This window comes from Parambassis ranga, chromosome 2 (genome assembly GCF_900634625.1).
Source record: "Parambassis ranga chromosome 2, fParRan2.1, whole genome shotgun sequence".
Lineage (NCBI taxonomy): Eukaryota > Metazoa > Chordata > Actinopteri > Ambassidae > Parambassis > Parambassis ranga.
In genome coordinates, this window is record NC_041023.1 from 19,837,307 (window position 1) to 19,855,922 (window position 18,616).

At 42.1% G+C, this 18,616-nt stretch overlaps 1 protein-coding gene across 1 annotated transcript; it reads right to left on the reverse strand.

The window, feature by feature from the left end:
- Window positions 1–7,892: 7,892 nt before the first annotated feature.
- cntn1b (contactin 1b) lies at window positions 7,893–17,096 on the reverse strand. The gene is made up of 24 exons (XM_028398561.1): window positions 16,992–17,096; window positions 14,288–14,417; window positions 14,158–14,193; window positions 13,952–14,078; window positions 13,688–13,869; window positions 13,501–13,596; window positions 13,182–13,394; window positions 13,005–13,104; window positions 12,626–12,810; window positions 12,433–12,557; window positions 12,246–12,363; window positions 12,014–12,164; window positions 11,562–11,689; window positions 11,302–11,474; window positions 11,102–11,225; window positions 10,855–11,022; window positions 10,631–10,780; window positions 10,484–10,554; window positions 10,138–10,390; window positions 9,933–10,054; window positions 9,222–9,411; window positions 9,022–9,143; window positions 8,775–8,931; window positions 7,893–8,695 (listed from the first exon to the last, which is right to left on the reverse strand). Exons 2-24 carry the CDS (start codon window positions 14,334–14,336, stop codon window positions 8,613–8,615), a joined length of 3,123 nt encoding a protein of 1,040 aa, XP_028254362.1. The 5' UTR covers window positions 14,337–14,417; window positions 16,992–17,096; the 3' UTR covers window positions 7,893–8,612.
- Window positions 17,097–18,616: the final 1,520 nt, after the last annotated feature.

Sequence of the window (18,616 nt, forward strand, 5' to 3'; positions counted from 1 at the left end):
GCCCGAATCCTGCTCTAGCTGGATTGATTTACCAAGTGTGAAGGGGGTCTTATATGCTTGTGTTCCCGGGTACATTAAGTGCAAATGCAAAATAACGTGTGCTTGTGAACACTCCCTTGTGACATTCCCTCACGTCACACTTTTACTGCATTGATCATGGTGACAGCTACATTTTTACATCTAAAACTGAGAACCCCCCAACCCCCTCGCCCCCCCCCCCCCCCCCCCCCCCCCCCCCGCTGTTTGAGCTTCACACAACCTTTTATCCAAACGACCTCTGCATCAGCACCCTAAGAAAGGGCTTATTCCTTCAAACAGATGATGTATTAACAACTAATCTACTCTCACAGAGGAGCTGTGGTGACATCAGCAGGCAGAAAGCTTATAGACTCAGCTAATTTGTGTGATGTTCAGGAACAATGGAAAGGGGAGCTTCGCTGTGTCATCTGTCAATGACTAATGCAAAGCTGTGGAATCACTGCTACTGGGAATTGACAGGATGCAGTGCCTATTGTTTGTGAGGCTTTCTTTAACAATGTGATGGTGATGTCATTGTGGGTGCAAGCATGTGTCCTTCATTCATCATTCTTTAACCATCCTCCCTGATGGCCTCTTATAACATGGTGCTATATTGATAACCGTCAGATTAAAAGGACCTGGATTTCATGCCATGGTGCTGAAAGAGCAGTTCCCTTCAGCTCTAGCATTTTAGTGTCTTTTAGCTCATTGTTTTGGTTTCTTGTCACAAAATTTGGGGAGACTGTGATTATAAATGACTGAGCCACCCATGTGTAGTAACTTTGTGCCATCGTGACCAGCCTGTCCTTCACAGAGACAATCATAAACAGAACACAGATGTTACTTCAACCACTTTGTTGGGGATGTCATTAAATAAGTGACATTATCACATGACAGGAGCACGCTAAGCATCCTCATGTGGAAGGAAACTGACTGTCTCTTTGGGTGATTTGGTACAGGAAGTTAGTAAAAGAGCACCCAAACATCTGTTACATTGTTCGCTTTAGCACCCAACTGTGGCAGACTGCAGCCTCCCAGGAGGTTTCCACAACTGACAGATGGCAGCAAAGGATGTCATTTCATGAGTGTGTATGTGTGCATCACATATTTGTAGACACATTTAGGGTGTGTATCTGACAAGTGGTCCCTGCCAGCCTGAAATGCCTCAGCTTTGATATGGGCCTGATTCTCTCCAGGTGTCGCAGCAGAGTTAAAATGCCACCTCAGGAGTGCAGTCGGAGCTGAAGCTCAGAGATAAATGCTGCTGAACTGGGGAAAGAAAACAGATGTTGCGTTTGGTGATTACAAATGTTATTATGGATTATGAAGCACACATACCAAACATGGTTTAGATGAAAGAAACATAAATATCTTGTAATGCTAAGCTGCTCTAGCTCTAAAATCACGAATGGAAGCTCTTCAGGAATAAAACAAGGAGACAGGACATTAAAAAACTGCAAAGTTTTGTCTTTTAGCAGAAACCAGAGCCGTAGCCGGGCCATTTCCATTTTTCACTTAATAGCATAATTTGATGCCTCTCTTGCTTTGGGCTTGGGCCGCTCATTAAAAATGCATCTGTCTCAATTAAGGCCATCGCATTAACACATCATTACCACGCAAGACACTTTCACCTTGTATGTTAAATTGCATTTGTGTGGATGCAAAAATGCTTGTTTTGTAGGTATATGGAGGGCATTCGGCATGGAGCTTCATTGCAATTATGTGATCATGCAGCAAGGGAGACTTAAAGAGGCAATTTGCTGATTGTACATTCACAGAGCTGGTGTATAATGTTACTCAGGAGTAGCTTTGTCATATATAAATTGGGCAAATATCTTAAGACTGCAGGACACATTGGATAGTTTGGACTATTTCTTTCTTTATTTTAGCCTTTTTAGGGTTGTTGTGTGTGTGCGTGTTACCTGACTGATCTACCTTTTCGCATATTTTATCAACTACAGTATTAATAGTAACCCTGTCTGGATAGTCCAGATGTCTCTTCTAATTAGGGACCATTTAAAAAAGATTCAGACTCACCGCAGGAGCTTTGTACCCATCAGCAGCCAAAACAATTAATCAGCTGCCTGCCACGTCATGACAAGCCTGCGCTAAAGAAATTACCAGAAAATAGTTTTTATCTAGCTAGGGCTACACACAAGGCAGGATTAAGATATGTTTTTTAATACACAGATAATCAGATTTATGAGCTGTGTTGAAAACAATAGGTAAAATAAAATAAACAAATAAAATAATGCCCCATAAGTGGACACTGTATCAGACAGTAAAAGGCAGTAATCTCTCAAATTTTGACAAGAGTCAAAAAGGAACATGACAGAAGACACTAGCAACGATCACAGAGCAACAGCACAGGCCGAGCTTTAATACACAGAGAACTAATTAGAAAACTAGATACAGACACTAATGAGGGTGGAGCAGACAGGACATAAAGGAAGAAGGGTAATCCCTTTCAAAATAAAACAAAACAAATCAGGACAATACAACCAAAATGTGTGCACCCTTATCTACCCGAGCAGGACACTGCTGTCAGATAAAGAGGAGGAACCACTGTTAAAGCCAACAATGTGTCACATTTGCTGTTTTGCCCACACAGGGAAGTCATCATTTATAAAAGGAGTGACATATTTACTGTTGTGTTGTGTCTTTTTTGTGGAGATAAAATATTTTATGGCTGACAGAGGACATTCCTCTCTGCTGTGTGCAAGGTGAACACAGACCAGGACAGTGTACCGTCGCTAATGATGCTTAATGTAACAACTGATCCTGTCGCAAGCCTCGTCTGTGGTGATGCGATTTCATCTTCCAAGAGAGCTGCTTTTAAAACACAGATAAAGGACATGGAGACGCATAAACAAAATCTTGCAGTGCACCTTAGAGCTTTGAAGTTGACATCTTTCAGCACAGCGAGGAGAGTTTAAACAGGATATTCCTGCTTCTAAACTTCATTTCACTTTCATGTCTGCTCCTCCCTGCTGGAGAAATCTACCCTGTGTATAGCAGAGAGAGAGTGTGTGATAAATCCTGCCATTATTCCGAGGCTGTGAGGAGGGATGGCGATGATCATTTTTGCCTCGTGGGGATGGAGCGCTGCCACATCATTTTATGGAGTCTTTCAAAGTCTGACTTTCCTCCTCATCCTCTCTCCATCCATTTCTCACTTCCTGCCTCGGTGCTCGCTTGCTTTCTCTCACCGCTCTCTTGCTTCCATCCCTCCAACATTTCCTTCCTGACAGCATAGGTATCACATTCCTCTTTTATCAAGCTGACATGCATCCTTCACTCCATGGCCTCCTGTGTGACAGCCGAGAGTGTGCAAGCACTAATGGCTGGAGCCCTTTTTCTCTTCTGTCCGAAACAAAGGTCCACTGTAACTGTTACAATGTAACAGTTACAGTGGAATTTACATGCATTATACTGAGAGTGATGAATCTGTCTGCCTGATGAGGTAATTGAAGATGCTGGAAACTGATCATCATACTCCTCAGTAATTAGAAGACAGAAAAAGACAGACAGCTTTATACAGCTTCATCTGCTCCCATCATTAATGATAGATTAAATCAGAACTAAAATAGCAGACTGTTCATTTGTCATATAAGCTCTGTAGGCTGGAACTAAATAATACATAGATGAGAGTATAGTATAGTGCTGTGAACATTCATCCCTGAGAGGCTCATATAATATTGTTGAATTAAGCCTGTTAATGTTGGGGGATAATGGAGTTCCATAATGTTGGTTGAAATTTGGGTATAAATGGAAGTCTGTACATAAAAGGACCCCATTATGTGTTTGCAAGCACATGTTAAATCCATTCCATAGCGCTGGTTCATTTGCATGTTTTTGCCAGCCTGTCCTCACCACGAAAACATAACCTGAGGTCAACACAGGGTACAAACAAAACAGCCTGCGGTGTCAGGGGGACTTAAACCTCAGACTCCCTAAGGGGAAAGTCCACCACATTATACAGACTGTGTGCTGTGCTGCTTTGAGGCACACAACATCCTGTCCTTTCTTTTACCCACAATTTTCCATTTTATTCCGCCATCCTTGTTTACCTGGTACTCCAGTGTGGTGCTGGATCTTGGAACAAATCAAACCCAGCAGCTCCACATGTCCTTGTCCTTTCTGTTTTCAAAGAGCTGCTGCAGATGTTAAACAATGACACTGTTAATGGTGTGTTTTGTGTGCGCTGCCCATTTGCCAGTCTCAGCAATCGCACTGAATGAAACACAAGCTGAAAAGATATTTACAAAGAGAAAGGTCCCCCGCTCTGTGGATGTACCGCTGTTAATCTTTAATTGGACTCAAAGAGGATTGGAAACTGCTTTCCTGGCATCAGCATCAGCAAAGCGTCAGTTCTTCCAGCACAAAACGGAGATGAGACGAAGACAGAGAGGATTTTCTGCCAAAAGCAGACTAGGGGGGTCCTGGTGCAGAGTGAGCACAAATCTGGCAGGGGAGTGATGAGCTAAACACAAAAACAAGTCACACAATAGCACAACCTGTGTGTGTTGTTATTTTAGAATTTAGACAGCGCAGTAGGGTATCAGGTATTTCCACAATAGTTTCCCAATTTAGCCAATAGACAGGAAGAGTGTTTTCTGTGAGAGTATACAATACACATTGAGACATCCATTACCCCTCAATGCCACACAATACAGCTAAAATTGCTCCCTTCAGCCTCAAGGTGCACATTCTTTTTGTTCACTAATAGTGAGAGAGAGCACCTACATCAACCATTAGCCTGACAAAGCACCTCCACCAGGAGGAGAGATACATGAAGGAGCTATTCTTCTCACCGTAAACAGGGTCATAAACTATCCATAGAAGAGGCAATTACTTCCTGACCTGACACCCAACCCGTTTTCAGCCAATCAAATGGCAGGAACAGCTAGGAACCGTGTTCTTACAGGCTGCTAACCAGGTTAGCTGTGCTGCTAACGCGAGCCGGCCCTGCCACGCTGAATTGGTCTGGGAGATATAGTGCGCCTCTTTCCAGATCCCGGGAGCCATCTGACATTGCTCAGTGGGTGACTGTGCTCTGTGGGACCAGCAGGAGAGGCTTCTCAGGTCTGGGGCTAACTAGCTGGCAAGCCAGAGAGGGGGGGGGTTCCTGCCAGATGATTTATGGGCCAGTGTGAAGGCTAATGCAGGCTACTTTGCATATGTCCTGGTTTGGCTCTTCCTTGGGTATCCTATGATGCATTTTTCTTAGAAATACCCCACAGCTAAATGACAGAAAATGGCCTCTCTATTTACTTTACTCTGCAAAAAATGTGTGAAAAAAAGACGAGAATAACACACAGAGGTGAAACAAGGCTAAAAGGGTGGAGAGGATTTTATAAAAATGTAATGTAAAGGCAGAAAATCACACAGGCCGAACTTTCTTTGAGCACTGAAAGCACGAGCTTTATTTATGTACATCTACCTGACAGCTTCTTCTGATCAAAGAGAAGGCAGCAAAGAGAATACATAAATAATCAGCTGTGTTCTGATGCATCATGAGAGTTTTTTTAATGTGTTTCACATCCGGGATTAGAAGGTCTGTCAGACACATATACATATATATAACTTCGAAATGGTTGCAGTCGCACATTTGCAAAGGTTTTGCAGATAAAACATCATCAAATCAAGAAAGTGAGGCACATAGAGTCATATTTTCACAAAAGAAAGAATGAAGAAACTGACCTTATCGACATGTTTTCGGAGAGCCAGGTGGCCATGTGTTGCTTTGTCTAGAGCTCCTTGCTCTTCCTGTTTTCCTTTTTTAATACAGACTACTGCCACCTGCTGGTGTGGAGGATCATCTCCTAACCCTAACCCTAATGCAGAGCTAGGGTTAGCCTCTCGGCCGTCGTAAGACATAGAGACTCAAGTGAGACATTTCCGTAATGGTCGCAGTGAGTCAAATACATTAAACTTTGAACCACAACTCTGTGACCTTCCTAACTGTGTAAGCCTAACCCTAACCCTAATGCAGAGCTAGGGTTAGCATCTCGGCCGTCGCATAATGTAATAAACTTTGAACCACAACTCTGTGACTTTCCTAACTCTAACTCTAACCCTAACACTAGCTGTAACCCTAAAATCAAATCACTGTGTCAGAGTCTTTCTTTATAATAATAATCATAATGAGATCAAGATAAAGAACAGATTGGTAGGTCCCCAAAAGTGACTGCCCCCTGGTGGCTGACTGCAGTATAGGTCATGAACCCTGCTTCCTTCAAGTTACTGCAGTGCAATTTCCTCACACAGATATGAGCTGGCTTTGGTTTTTTTTCCATATTTCACACAACAAAATACAAGTGACTCTAAATTATGATTTCATGCTCCTTTGTGCCTGTGACTTTAATTTTTTTTATTTTTTATTTATTTTTTATTTATTTATTTATTTATTTTTTATTTCAGAATTTATCCATGTATCATATATTGTGCATATATTGTGCTCATACCGCGTACTGTACTCTTTTTGGATTATAGTGACACTTATACTTATACTCTGTACTTAACTGCATTTAATGTAACTTAATACCTCTGGCACAAGAATTTCCTTCGGGATTAATAAAGTTTTATCTTATCTTATCTTATCTTATCTTATTTAGTTTGCATTTGAATCCTTCATCAGGTTAGTTAACCAAGTCACCTTTCCTGTTTACAGCAGGAGTCTGGAGGATTGCAGTGCTTCCTACACATATATTAACACAATATACAGTGATAAAGGAGCATTAGCAGTTTTGTATGCACACAGTCCTTCTTATATGTGCCAATTGTATTTTATTATACCGTAAAACAAGCCTAAGCATTTATAAGAGCTATTTCCATCGAAGCTGCAGAAGGACAAGCCAGATAAGAACCACACCGAGCATGTTAATAAAAGCTGAAGTAACCATGTATTACAACAAGAGGCTTTTCAATATCCTTCTCTGGAGGAAGACTCACTCTCTTGGCCGTGGAAGACTCACCTTTGTGCATCTGCTGTGATTGTTTGTAAATGATGGCAGCATTGATTTCAGCCTCACATGGGATTTTCAGTGTCCATGTAATTTGTTTGAAGTGGGGGGGGGGGGGGGGGTTTAAAAAAAACCTGGGAGAAAAGCTGGTAATGGAGGTGGAAACAGGAGAGATAAAAGCCACACACACACAGACAATTGCACTGTAGAAAAGCAAGGCTACATTAAAGCACAAAATAAAAGCACACAGAAACACAAAAAGGCTTCTTTTTTCCTCTGTAACAGCACCACAGGGTATTATGGATGGGCTCCTTATTTAATGGGATAAAATTAGTTGTTGCACATAAAAAAAGTAAACAACAGCACAGATGTGTAGATTAAATTAATCTTAATCGGTGATAGAGATGACATGGATTAGCTAATATTCAGTGTGAGAACAAAACACTGCTTTGTTAGTGACACATGGAGTGACGATGGTATGCTGACAGTTTTCTTATGATGAGGATATACTGCCACCTGCTGACTAAATATGCACATCACATGTAAGCTATGTTTCAATTAAACAGCAATGCAAGAACATTAATACCTTGTCTTTGTACGCTCTAATGCATAAACTGTACGTGTGTGTGTGTGTGTGTGTGTGTGTGTGTGTGTATATATATATATATATATATATTAAAATTGTTACAAAATCATAATTTTCTTTTTTATATTATTTTTTAACATTATAAATGTATTTTTAAATACATTTATAATTAAATTTAAAAATTAATTAAAAAAATAAAATTATAATTAATTATAATCCTCATAAATAATTTTCACTATAAAAAAACAATCATGAATGTGAATAAATTGGGATTCCACCGTAACATGTTTGTTTTTGTTTTATCCTGTTTTAATATTGTCGCAGAGAATTAACATACAGACACATGTGACCTCCTGTACAGTGGTTTCTTGTCTAAACACGACCTCACAGTTCATCCAGATGAAAAATCACCAATGTCAGGGAAATATATCAGTGACAGATATAAATATGATTGTTTGAGTGTAAATTATTATTGAAAACACACAGAACTCCTGAAGAAAAGCTGTACAAAAAGTACCATGTTATAGTACTACAATAGTGCCCATAGATGTATGATTGTTTGGAATATTTTTGCTTTTAAAATATCTTCATATAATCTTCTAATATTGCTTGTTCTGAGCCAAACACTTTTGCTTTCTACACAGTTATTTGACAGAATATTTACTGATTTGACCAACGAGACATGAAAGTATTTAGCATCAGAATAAATATGAAATATAAGAAATAAATATGGAAAATTGCATTGCAGTGAAAAAAGTGGATTTCTTTTATCAAGCACAACTTAAAAATGACTCTTTCTGATGTGTGCGACCAGTGTTTCATTGGCTTATCACATCGTCTGAATATAAACATGTTTGCTGCTCATCTGATGCAGTGAATGGTTTAGAAAAAAACTGTCACCAACAACTATTTTTTATTTATGATCCAGTGTGGTGTTACATCAGAATAAATAGAGGAAAAAATGTTTGACGATCTCTTCTATTAGCTCCACGTCTTCTTTGCATCCTAGAGTCTAGTATTTATACATGTCACTTACAGCAGGCTTACATTTCCAATCCTATGATGCACAGCGACAGCAGCACCAACGGCACAAGGCTCAGACTGGGCGTGATCATCCATGCTTTACCTGTATAAGAAGAAAGAAAGAGGAAACAACGTGAGACAAATTGACACACAAAAAATCATCATAATCTTCTCAGCCTCACCCAGAAGGTGAATCTTCCTGACTGGACCATCTCCTCCTTCGTAGCGACCGCGCACCATCAACTCATAGTCTCCAACCTGAGGCATGGGGAAGTCCATGAAGTGCCAGCCGGTGATGTAGACCTTCCCGTAGATGTAGCCCGTCTTTCTGAACATGACCTAAAAAAAAAGCAAAAACAAGAAACATGGAGGATTTTGAACTTTTTAAACTTGCTGTGTCCGGTGAAATTTGTGCCGGCAAACATCTACCTTGTAGTACAGCGGGAAGGAAATGTTGCCAAACCAGTCATACTGGATGTGATCCCACCACACGTACAACCACTTTCCTGTCCAGCTGATGAAGCGCCACATCCTGGGAGGCTCTGGTGGTGCTGTTAAACACATCACTTATTAAACCTCCGTGTTACGCTTATTGTTGGTAATTTGTATCCACAGATTACTGCTCTTACGTGGCCTCTTGGTGAACATCTCACAGTGTTCACCAGGCGGTCCGAGGCCAGCTCCGTTGAAGGCACGGACCTCGATGAGGTAGTGTGAGTCTGGCAGCATGTTCTCCAGTCTGGTCTGATTGACAGATGCTGGAACAAATATACGATTGGCTCCTGGCTCTGGATCGTCATATTTCCTCCAGTATTTGACCTGATTATATTCAAAAATATATAATTATGCAACATAACTATATGGACAAACGTATGTGGACACTCACTGGCCTATTATTCTCTTTCCCCAATAAGTCAATTAATAGACATTTGGAAACATTTTCAGGACTTTCTACACATGAAAAATGTCCAAATACTTTGATTGATTAATCATGGACAATCAGTCAATATTTACATAACCATCAGAATACAGTAGTGAGTTTTACCTCTTTACAGCTAAAAACAAACTAAGAGTACAAGTTGCACATAGTGTCTATTTACTTTTGGTCACATGGAATCCTGCAATTAGTGTATTTCTATCAAAATCAACCATGCTAGCAGTTACAAGCTAACGGCTAATGCATTTTGCACCAGGTTGTCTCCAACAAGCCTCTCTGCCATTTTAGTGGATACCACAGTGACCAGATTTTCATCGTAGTTATACACATGACCACGAGAGGTCACAAGTGTGTGTGTAAAATTTGTAATTTTCAAGGTACAAAATGGGAGGTGGTTGTTTACCTGGTATCCTTCGATGTACTGCTGGAGGCCTGTTCCAGTATCAACCACCGGCAGCCACCACACCTGAGCTTCAGTGGAGGACACGGGCCTGGCATAGACATCTGTTGGAGATTCTATAGGAACTGAAGACAGCAGAAGAAGGTTAGACGAGCACAGTTCTGAATAAACTATCATAAGTCCGCTTTCCCTGGAACAAAGTCCTCACCATCTCGTGGGTAGTAGATGACCTTGGTGAGGCTGTAGGGTCCGTCTCCCTTTACATTAAAACACTTGATCTTCACCTGAAACTCCCGCACTTGGAAGTCCTCCTCAGTCAGGACGAAGAAGGAGTCCCTGTGAACGTAACGTCTTGTCTCGGGGTCTGAGATGGTCTCGTACCACCAGTCGTAAGCATCATGAGGCTTGAAAGCCACAATGTAGCCAAACTTCTTGCCGTAGAAATACCATGGCTGAACAGGCTAAGGGGGCATGGATGAAGTGGAAAAAGTTTGTACTAAGCTAAACTTTTAAAATGTAATTTGTAAATAAGAGGTACAAAAGGAGACACCTACTGTCCATGTGATGAATATCTCGCCATTTCTACCTCCGTAACCTTCTACATTCGTGGGAGAGACCACTGGGGCTGAGGGCAAAACATTCATAATTAGCTTTTTTTTAAACCTTCACCATATCAGTATTCATGTTCTCAGCGGCCTTACGAGCATCCCAGGTTTTGATCTTGAGTGAAGGGATGCTGGCCTCTCCAGATCCATGCTCATTGGTGGCAATGATCCTGAACTGATACTCCATCCAGGGGTACAAGTCTGTCACGTCCGCCCTCTCCACACTGCCATCGAGAAAGGTCGGGGCTGAAGGACACAAAGTGGAGATAGTATGTCATCTGTGGTTACCAACCATGCTGGTATTACTGTGCAGTACTTACAGGTGCTGGCGTTCCTCCAGTCATCTTCATACAGAGCCCAGTAGTGCCGGGTCTGAATGGTGTAGGAGAGAATAGGGCTGTTATGCTCTGCCCCTTTACTCCACTGAAGCTTCACCCATGTGTCCCCGATTTCTTCTATCCGGATCACACCAGGAGGCCCAGGAACACCTGGATCAGAGACACAGGTAGATGGGTTCGGGAGGTGTTTTCATCAAATAAGCCAGAAGAAAACCTTGCTAGTACCGACCTACAACTTTGAGGTCAGCATATGCAGAGTCGCTGTCCACTACGGTCTGAGCCATGCAGGAGTACCGGCCTTCATGCCAAATCTGAGTGTTCTTTATTCTCAGGTCACCAACTCCATCTTCACTCTGATGGACAGGACAAAAAAGGAGGATGAAGGTAAAAGATGGGTGACCAAATGAATCTGCAGTTCTGTGGAACTACCATGACACGCTCGTAGTGTTGCCATTCTGCGTCGAAGTCAATGACCCTGAAGTCGATGGTCCAGATGAATGTCATGTCCAGCATGGGGTCATACGAAGCAGAGCATCTCAGAATCACCTCATCGCCGACTTTAACCTCGCTGTCTTCAGGTGCTACAGTGAGGCTGGTGGCCTCTGGGTAACGAAAACACCACAAATAAAGTTTCAACTATGACAAATGCATGATTTGGTTTAAACTGTAAAAGTTAACTGTATTTTCACCTGTGATGGTTAAATAGCCTGAACTGTTAGCCTTTCCTCTGTCATTCTCAGCGAAGCAGGTGTAAACACCCTCATCATTCTTGGTGGCATTAAGGATCTGCAGGCTCCCATCAAACATGATGGAAATACTACAAATAGACATGACAATAGATCATGTGGTGTCCATTCAGTTGTTAGTTAGCAAGATCTGCTTAGAAAGCTAGCTACCATTTTAACAAGCTAATCAGCAGTCAGCTAGCAGTTTAACTAATTGTTTCAAGTTGGACATATAAACATGGAGGTCTTTGAGGGTTGATGGATTTTTGGCAACAGTCCACAGAGGCCACGAGGGGAACTGTACTTTTTATCACTTCTGCATGAGCTTCATTTGTGGACAGCCCAGATCCTGCTTTACTATAATAATGTGATCATAGAACAATGGTATAGTTGTTTCATATCGGCAGTGTTCTGACCGTGAACTGTTGTAGAGGAGCTCTTTGCCCTTGGTCCAGGTGAATCGAGGTCTAGGAGCCGCTCTGGGTTTACATTCAATCACCACACGTCCATCTTTAGCTCCAAGAAGCTGCTTCTTTACTGGGTTAAACTCGAATGTTGGAGCACAGGCTGCAGACAACAATAAATCGCAGCAGTAAGAATCATTTATTTATTTTCAAATCTTAACAAATCCTTTTTAAGTGCTCTCACCGATGACTCGCAGCTCAGCGTTGGCGTATTTAATGCCCCAGTAGTTCTCGGCGATGCACTGGTACATCCCCGAGTCATCAAAAGTGAGACTGGAAAACTTCAGCTCCCCTTTTCCATACTTAAAAACACATAATAAATGCTATACAGATGTAAAGCCGTGCTGATTTTAATTGTGTGTGTCATTTACCATGTAGCCATCTTTGTACCAGCGGATGAAGGGGAAAGGTTTCCCTGACGCCACGCAGCGCATGGTGTGCTCTGAGCCTATGTCGATCTGAGTGTTGTTTATGGTTTCCGCCCACTCCGGGGCAGCTGAACACACAAAACAGGCATTACTGTCACCTTTCTTACCACACTATCACATCATTAGCTTCACTTACACTCCACATAGAGCCAGGCCTTGTGCCAGTCCTTTCCTTTGGTGTTGATGGCTTCACACTCGTATCCTCCCACGTCTTCATACTGCACATTGTACAGATGAAGCACGGCTCCTGATTCGCTGATTTCATGATTCGCCGGGAGGTCTGTGGCATCCACCTTCCTCCATACAATGTGAGGGATAGGGCTAAACAGACACAAAGATTGTCAGGGTAAACTGAGAAAAACCACCATTGATCGCAAGCTGGCCTGGCCCAGTTACAGCAGAACAGGCTAAAACTATGATACTACCACCCCCAGTGGATTATTATAAATCCTATATCCAAGATAGTTCTGCTAATTCCTTGCAAGGTTCAAACACATAAGCTAAATAAAACATACTTTCCAAGAGCAAAACACTCCAAAGTAATGTTAGAGGCCAGCATGGCAGTAGTGTCGGGGAACTTCACCCGGATGTCTGCTGGGTACTTCCTCTCCTCACCTGAGGCAAAAAAAAAATTATTATATAGCAAATGAACAGGGTTTGGACTGTTTCTGAGGTGCATCAGAGGGACTAACCATCATCAGGCGCTAATGGGATGAGAGGGATGAACTTGGAGAAAACACTCTTCCCTGTGATGGGACTCGAAACGAAGCAGGAGTAGTTTCCAGCATCTTGAGCTTCCACCTTGGAGATATAAAGGTTTCCTGTCTTCTGGGAGACGAAGCGACGGCGGTCTGTGTGCAGGAAGATCGGAAACTCGTTGTAGATCCAGCGGTAGGTCACCTCCTCTGAAACAGAAAAGATACAGGGCTTAAAGTAACGAAACACTGCACTTTATAAGGTCAAAAATCAAACTCCAGGTTTGCATCTTAGCATGTGAAGACGAGTACATACGTGGCCACGCTTTTGGAGGGGCGCACAGCAGAACTGCTCCCTGTCCTTCTTTGACATACACCGGGTCCCGCTCTTCATCGGGAAACTCCTCCAAAACTACACAGAAGACAAAAAGTACGACAAAGAATGAAATGATGAAACACAAAAAGTAACACATCAGCAGCAGCAGCAGGTTCTGTTCACCCACATCCAAACTTGATCCTGGCCTCTTTGCTGATGACGGTGCCGTATATGTTTCTGGCTACACAGACGTATGTCCCGGCATGTTTCTTCTGCAGAGGGTTGGTGATAACCAGGTTCCCCCCAACCAGGCTGTAGTGCTCATCTGGCTGCTCCATCAACTTGATTTCCCAGTTATCACGGCGCCACCTAGCAGTGATACAAATGAATAGTTTTAGTTAAACGTATGAATGCAATAGGAGAGAACAGAAGTACAAGTTGAAATACAAACCTGTATGTAGCTGGTGGGTTTGCACGTGCCCTGCAGTTCATGGAAATCCTCTTATCAGGTGAGTCTTCTATGTATACCACATCCACAGGTTCCTCCTCAAATATGGGGCCGTAACCGGTAGCATCCTCTGATATGAAATGAAACTACAAAGTTAGCTCACGTGCTAATTAAAAAAGCAAAATTACATTGAAAGCAGAAAAACTCACCTCCAAAAATTCTGGGTTCACCAAACAAGACAGCCGCTGAAAAAGACACACAGAGACACACACAGCTGGGTTTATAACAGGCAACTCCTACGGAGCAGGAGGTATGATGTCAGGCATCTGTCTCTCTTACCTGTGATAGAAATGGATGAGGAGAGCACCAGCAGCAATAAAGCAGCCATGACAGTCAGCAGACGGACTCACCGCAGGTTGGACGGATGGACAGAGGGACACAAAAAGGAAAATGATGGGCAGGACATGAACTGGAGAGGATAAACAAAAAGAGAATAGATTTTTATTCAGTTTTACACAGCATTGATGATATGATGTGCAAACTTGCACAGCAGTCCAGTGCAGAACCAGCAGATCCCTCTGCATATAAATAAATCACAATGTGAGTGACTCAGCAGAAGAAAGCAGAGAAGGTGAGCAGAGCGCCTCACAGGCTGAACCCAGAGGCAATGATACATAGATCAGTGGATGTCTCTGTGTGCATCTGTTTGGTCCTGATATTGACTAAGTATATGTAGATATCAGATATTGGGGTTTATCTATATATGGCTGATCGAGTCACTTACCATCTATGTTTGCAACACTAACATCAGTAGCACGCACAGCACCCTCATACACTTAACTCACAACAACATGACGTGAGCCAAACAGTCAGCTACATGGAAGTGTTTTAGGCTTCAAGCTCAAAGGCTGTTTTTGCAATATGTGCACGGGCAGTTGTATATTGGATCAGTATTGTATGAAAGCCTGAAAGTTATTTTTAGGATTTCAGTTTAGTGCATCCCTTAATCATGGCACATTGCTGCTGGTTAACAAATGCTAAACGAAATCAGGACCCATGTAATAGTCTTTATCAGATATTTAGCATCTCCACACACGTTGGGTATTTTTCCTGGAGTCCAACATACATGAAAAACAAAAATAAAAAAAAACACTACAAAAGCTCCACCTATTACAAAAACATTAACAAGAATGATCCATCCATCGTCTATTAACCTGCTTCATTCACCACCCGTCATCAATGCAGGGTCAGGGAGGGCTGGAGCCTATCCCGGCTAACTATGGGTGAGAGACGGGGTACACCCTGGACAGGTCACCAGTCCATCACAGGGCAACATACACACACAGACAAACACCCATTCACACACACAAGCACACCTACAGGGAATTTAGAGTCACCAATTAACCTAAGCATGTCTTTAGAATGTGGGAGGAAGCTGGAGCACCCGGAGAAAACCCACGCAGGTACAGGGAGAAAGTGCAAACTCCACACAGAAAGGCCCCAGTCAGAATCGAACCGGGAACCTTCTTGCTGTGAGGCAACAGTACTAACCAACAAGAATGATCAATTTTTTGAAAAATAAGGATTCAATTCTGAACTGCTTCTTTCACTTTTCAAGAACAAAAGGTCACAGGATATATTCTCTCTCTCCCTCTCTCTTTATTACATTACTGCATCTGTAAACATATTACATTTATTAAACTGATCTCTTTCATTAAGAGATAAATTTGTCAATCAAGCGCCATTGCTTCACTTCTGTTTTGACCATAACAATATTTTATCTACAACTGAACCATCAGCTTACAGCTCATGCTACACATGATAATCTGCCTACAATGTCACTGGGTGTGGGGCCTGGGGTCAGGGGTGCTATTGGAAACCAGGAAAACAACACACACAATTCAAACCTCACATGCACACTTGCATCTGCATGCTTTACATGCAGACACAGACAAAGTCCCAGTGCATTCAGGGTGTGAGATGAAGAGGAAGAAATTTGACAGTCAGACAGTTACTTCCTGTCATCCTCAGTCAGACACATCTGTCTCAAGCAGCCGGAGAGAACACAGACCCAATATAGAACACATCCGCAAGCAGAGACTGCAGCAGCGCTCCCTCCTCATGGCCACTCCTGATGACTCAACACAAATATCACTACAGTGCACACAACAGCAAGCTGATGTTTGAGTAAAGGAGCATTTGACGCTGATATTATTTGCACTCAAACACCCATCCAGCTTTGCAGTCGCATCAATCTGACCCACTGTTATTTCTGATCAATCCATGCTGAGTGTGGGACAATAATCCCACCACAGATCCTCTTTGGACAGACCAGTGAAATTTAGGTCAGTGCATGTTTTTAAGCCTTTGTGACTGGCTGAATGACTGTGTAAGCCGTGGCATTGCAGCCGCAAGACAGCTTTGAGAGGCTGATATATATTTTTGATTACTATTTGCATCATAAAATGTTGATTATGACAGCACGGCAACATAAAGAGGAGGGAATTAATCATTTTCTCCTGCAGTCATTTTCATGTAAGGAGGGGGGGGGTAAACTGGTAGTGGACCCTCATAAATTTTACAATCTGCTGATACAGACACTGAAAGCACATGAATAACAATCCTTTAAAAGTAAAAAGAAAAGGAGCTGCCCTCTTGTCAATAAAGGATATCACACTGGTGCCATTTTGGAGCGTCCTGCGCCCTTGACGCATTCACAATCTGACACTTTCACCTTGTCTCCACCCTGCATCCACATGCACTTTTTAAACACCTTAAACTGCTCATTGAGACTCTGCATCACTTCAATCAGACTGACTTTGCCGCTAAACAGCCGCAGCATCCTCTACAAAAGTAACTGCGCAGCCCACCTTACATCACTTCACCCCGATGACGACTGGAGCGGCACCGGCGATTCCCTCTGCATGCTCTGCATTGCGGTACTTCCAGTGCCGGTCCATATATCTTTCTGCACTAACAGCCACAAGTCCACACACTGAGGAGGCAGGCAGGTCATGCACGCACTCTGTCGTGTGCTTCTTACCTTTCAGGCGGAATGTGAAATTTCAGAGGCTACACTGTCCGCATGGCACACCTGGACCCGAACCGCATCGTCCCTCTGAGCCCACCCGCCCCCAGCCGGAGCGTCCCGTTCATAAGGAACTTTTCTATTGGTTGGAGCAGGCTGAGTGACGCGTCGGGGTGGCAACGAGGATGAGGCTGCGATTGGTTTCAGGGAAGAGGGAAGTATGGGAGGGATGCGAGCGTCGCTGCTGCTGCTGCGCATCACACACAGGACAAAAAGTCATCATGGAAAATGAGGAAGTGTTTGTTATACACACCTGCTCTGGAGCTGGAGAACAAGAACATAACTTCAGAATTCACATGAACACACAATTTAATAGGAATGTTAAGGTGAAATAAAATAGGTCACGCCACCATGTGCTGTGCATCATAAATGACCTTCAGCTTAATCTATTATTAATGGCACACACACAGTGTCATGGGATAAATGATAATAAAGTCAAAAATAATAATAAAAAATGTTATTACACTGTAAAAAATTACTACTAATTAGTCTGTAAAGTAAATCTAATTTAATATTTAAATGTAATTTAATTAATCTTTTTTCACTGACTTTATACGTGTGAGAAGAAACAACATTGTGATGAATAAAACAAAGGTGACACATCGCAGATGTATGTTAAAAAATTGTGTGGATTAACCTTTGGAGTTTTATCTCTCAGCTGGAAAATTAAAAAATAAATAAATAAACAACCATCCACTAGGTGGAGCCACTTACAAAGAAAACCACAGTTGGAAATCCTGAAACCAACATTTATTTCACTTTTTAAACTTCATTTAAAATACAAAATATTTCGCAATATTATATCGTAGAGTAAACCACTTTGACAGCCTTTCATGCTTCTCGTGTAGCTTCGACATTAACCAGAATTATATCATATCATATACTGTATAATGTTCACTAGAACATTGTTTCTATAAGGGGGATCCGCACTCCCAAAGGGCCGAGTCCATGTATGTATCCCAACTGTCTGCAGATTTGTTTAATTTTGTTGTTTTTTAGTGCACACACTTAAAGATTTTTTTATCTTCAGGACCATCCAGTCACCACCATGTTGTCCTAAATGACCTCTTTAACCGTGTGCATTTTTATAAAAAATACAGAAAATGTGTGTGAACTGTCCCGAGACAGAAACAATACAGGTGTCACAAAAGCTCAGTCACAAGTTCAATAATCTCCTTTGATACCTGATAGGCTAATATATAACCTAGCAAATTCTCCTGACAAGTTAAAACAAAATAAATCACACCAAATAAAGAAAAAAAAAAACTAAATATTCTCACACGATGTTTTTGATTTTTTGCCAACCCCCCTACCCATAATGCAACGGGGGCTGTATGAGGTCAAGCTCTCACCTTCAACCTCTCAACAAATCCAGCTGTTATATTTACAAAATACAACAAAAAAATCTACACATGGAAAAGCTGACACATTGCAAAAACTTGATGCAAGTTATGATAAACTCAGACATGAAATGTTCTGTGAAATAAAAAGTATCACCTGTTGAGCGAAGGAGCACGTCAGACTGGGTGGGGGGGGGGGGGAGAAAGCAACACATGCTGTAACGCAGTAGCATGCATGTG

Excerpts from the sequence above, each read along its gene's own strand:
- cntn1b (XM_028398561.1), bottom strand. The coding sequence starts at position 14,336 with ATGGCTGCTTTATTGCTGCTGGTGCTCTCCTCATCCATTTCTATCACA. Across the intron at positions 10,555-10,630 it reads GATCAAAACCTGGGATGCTC|CCCCAGTGGTCTCTCCCACG; the intron begins GTAAGGCCGCTG and ends TTTTGCCCTCAG. Across the intron at positions 10,391-10,483 it reads AGATATTCATCACATGGACA|CCTGTTCAGCCATGGTATTT; the intron begins GTAGGTGTCTCC and ends ATGCCCCCTTAG.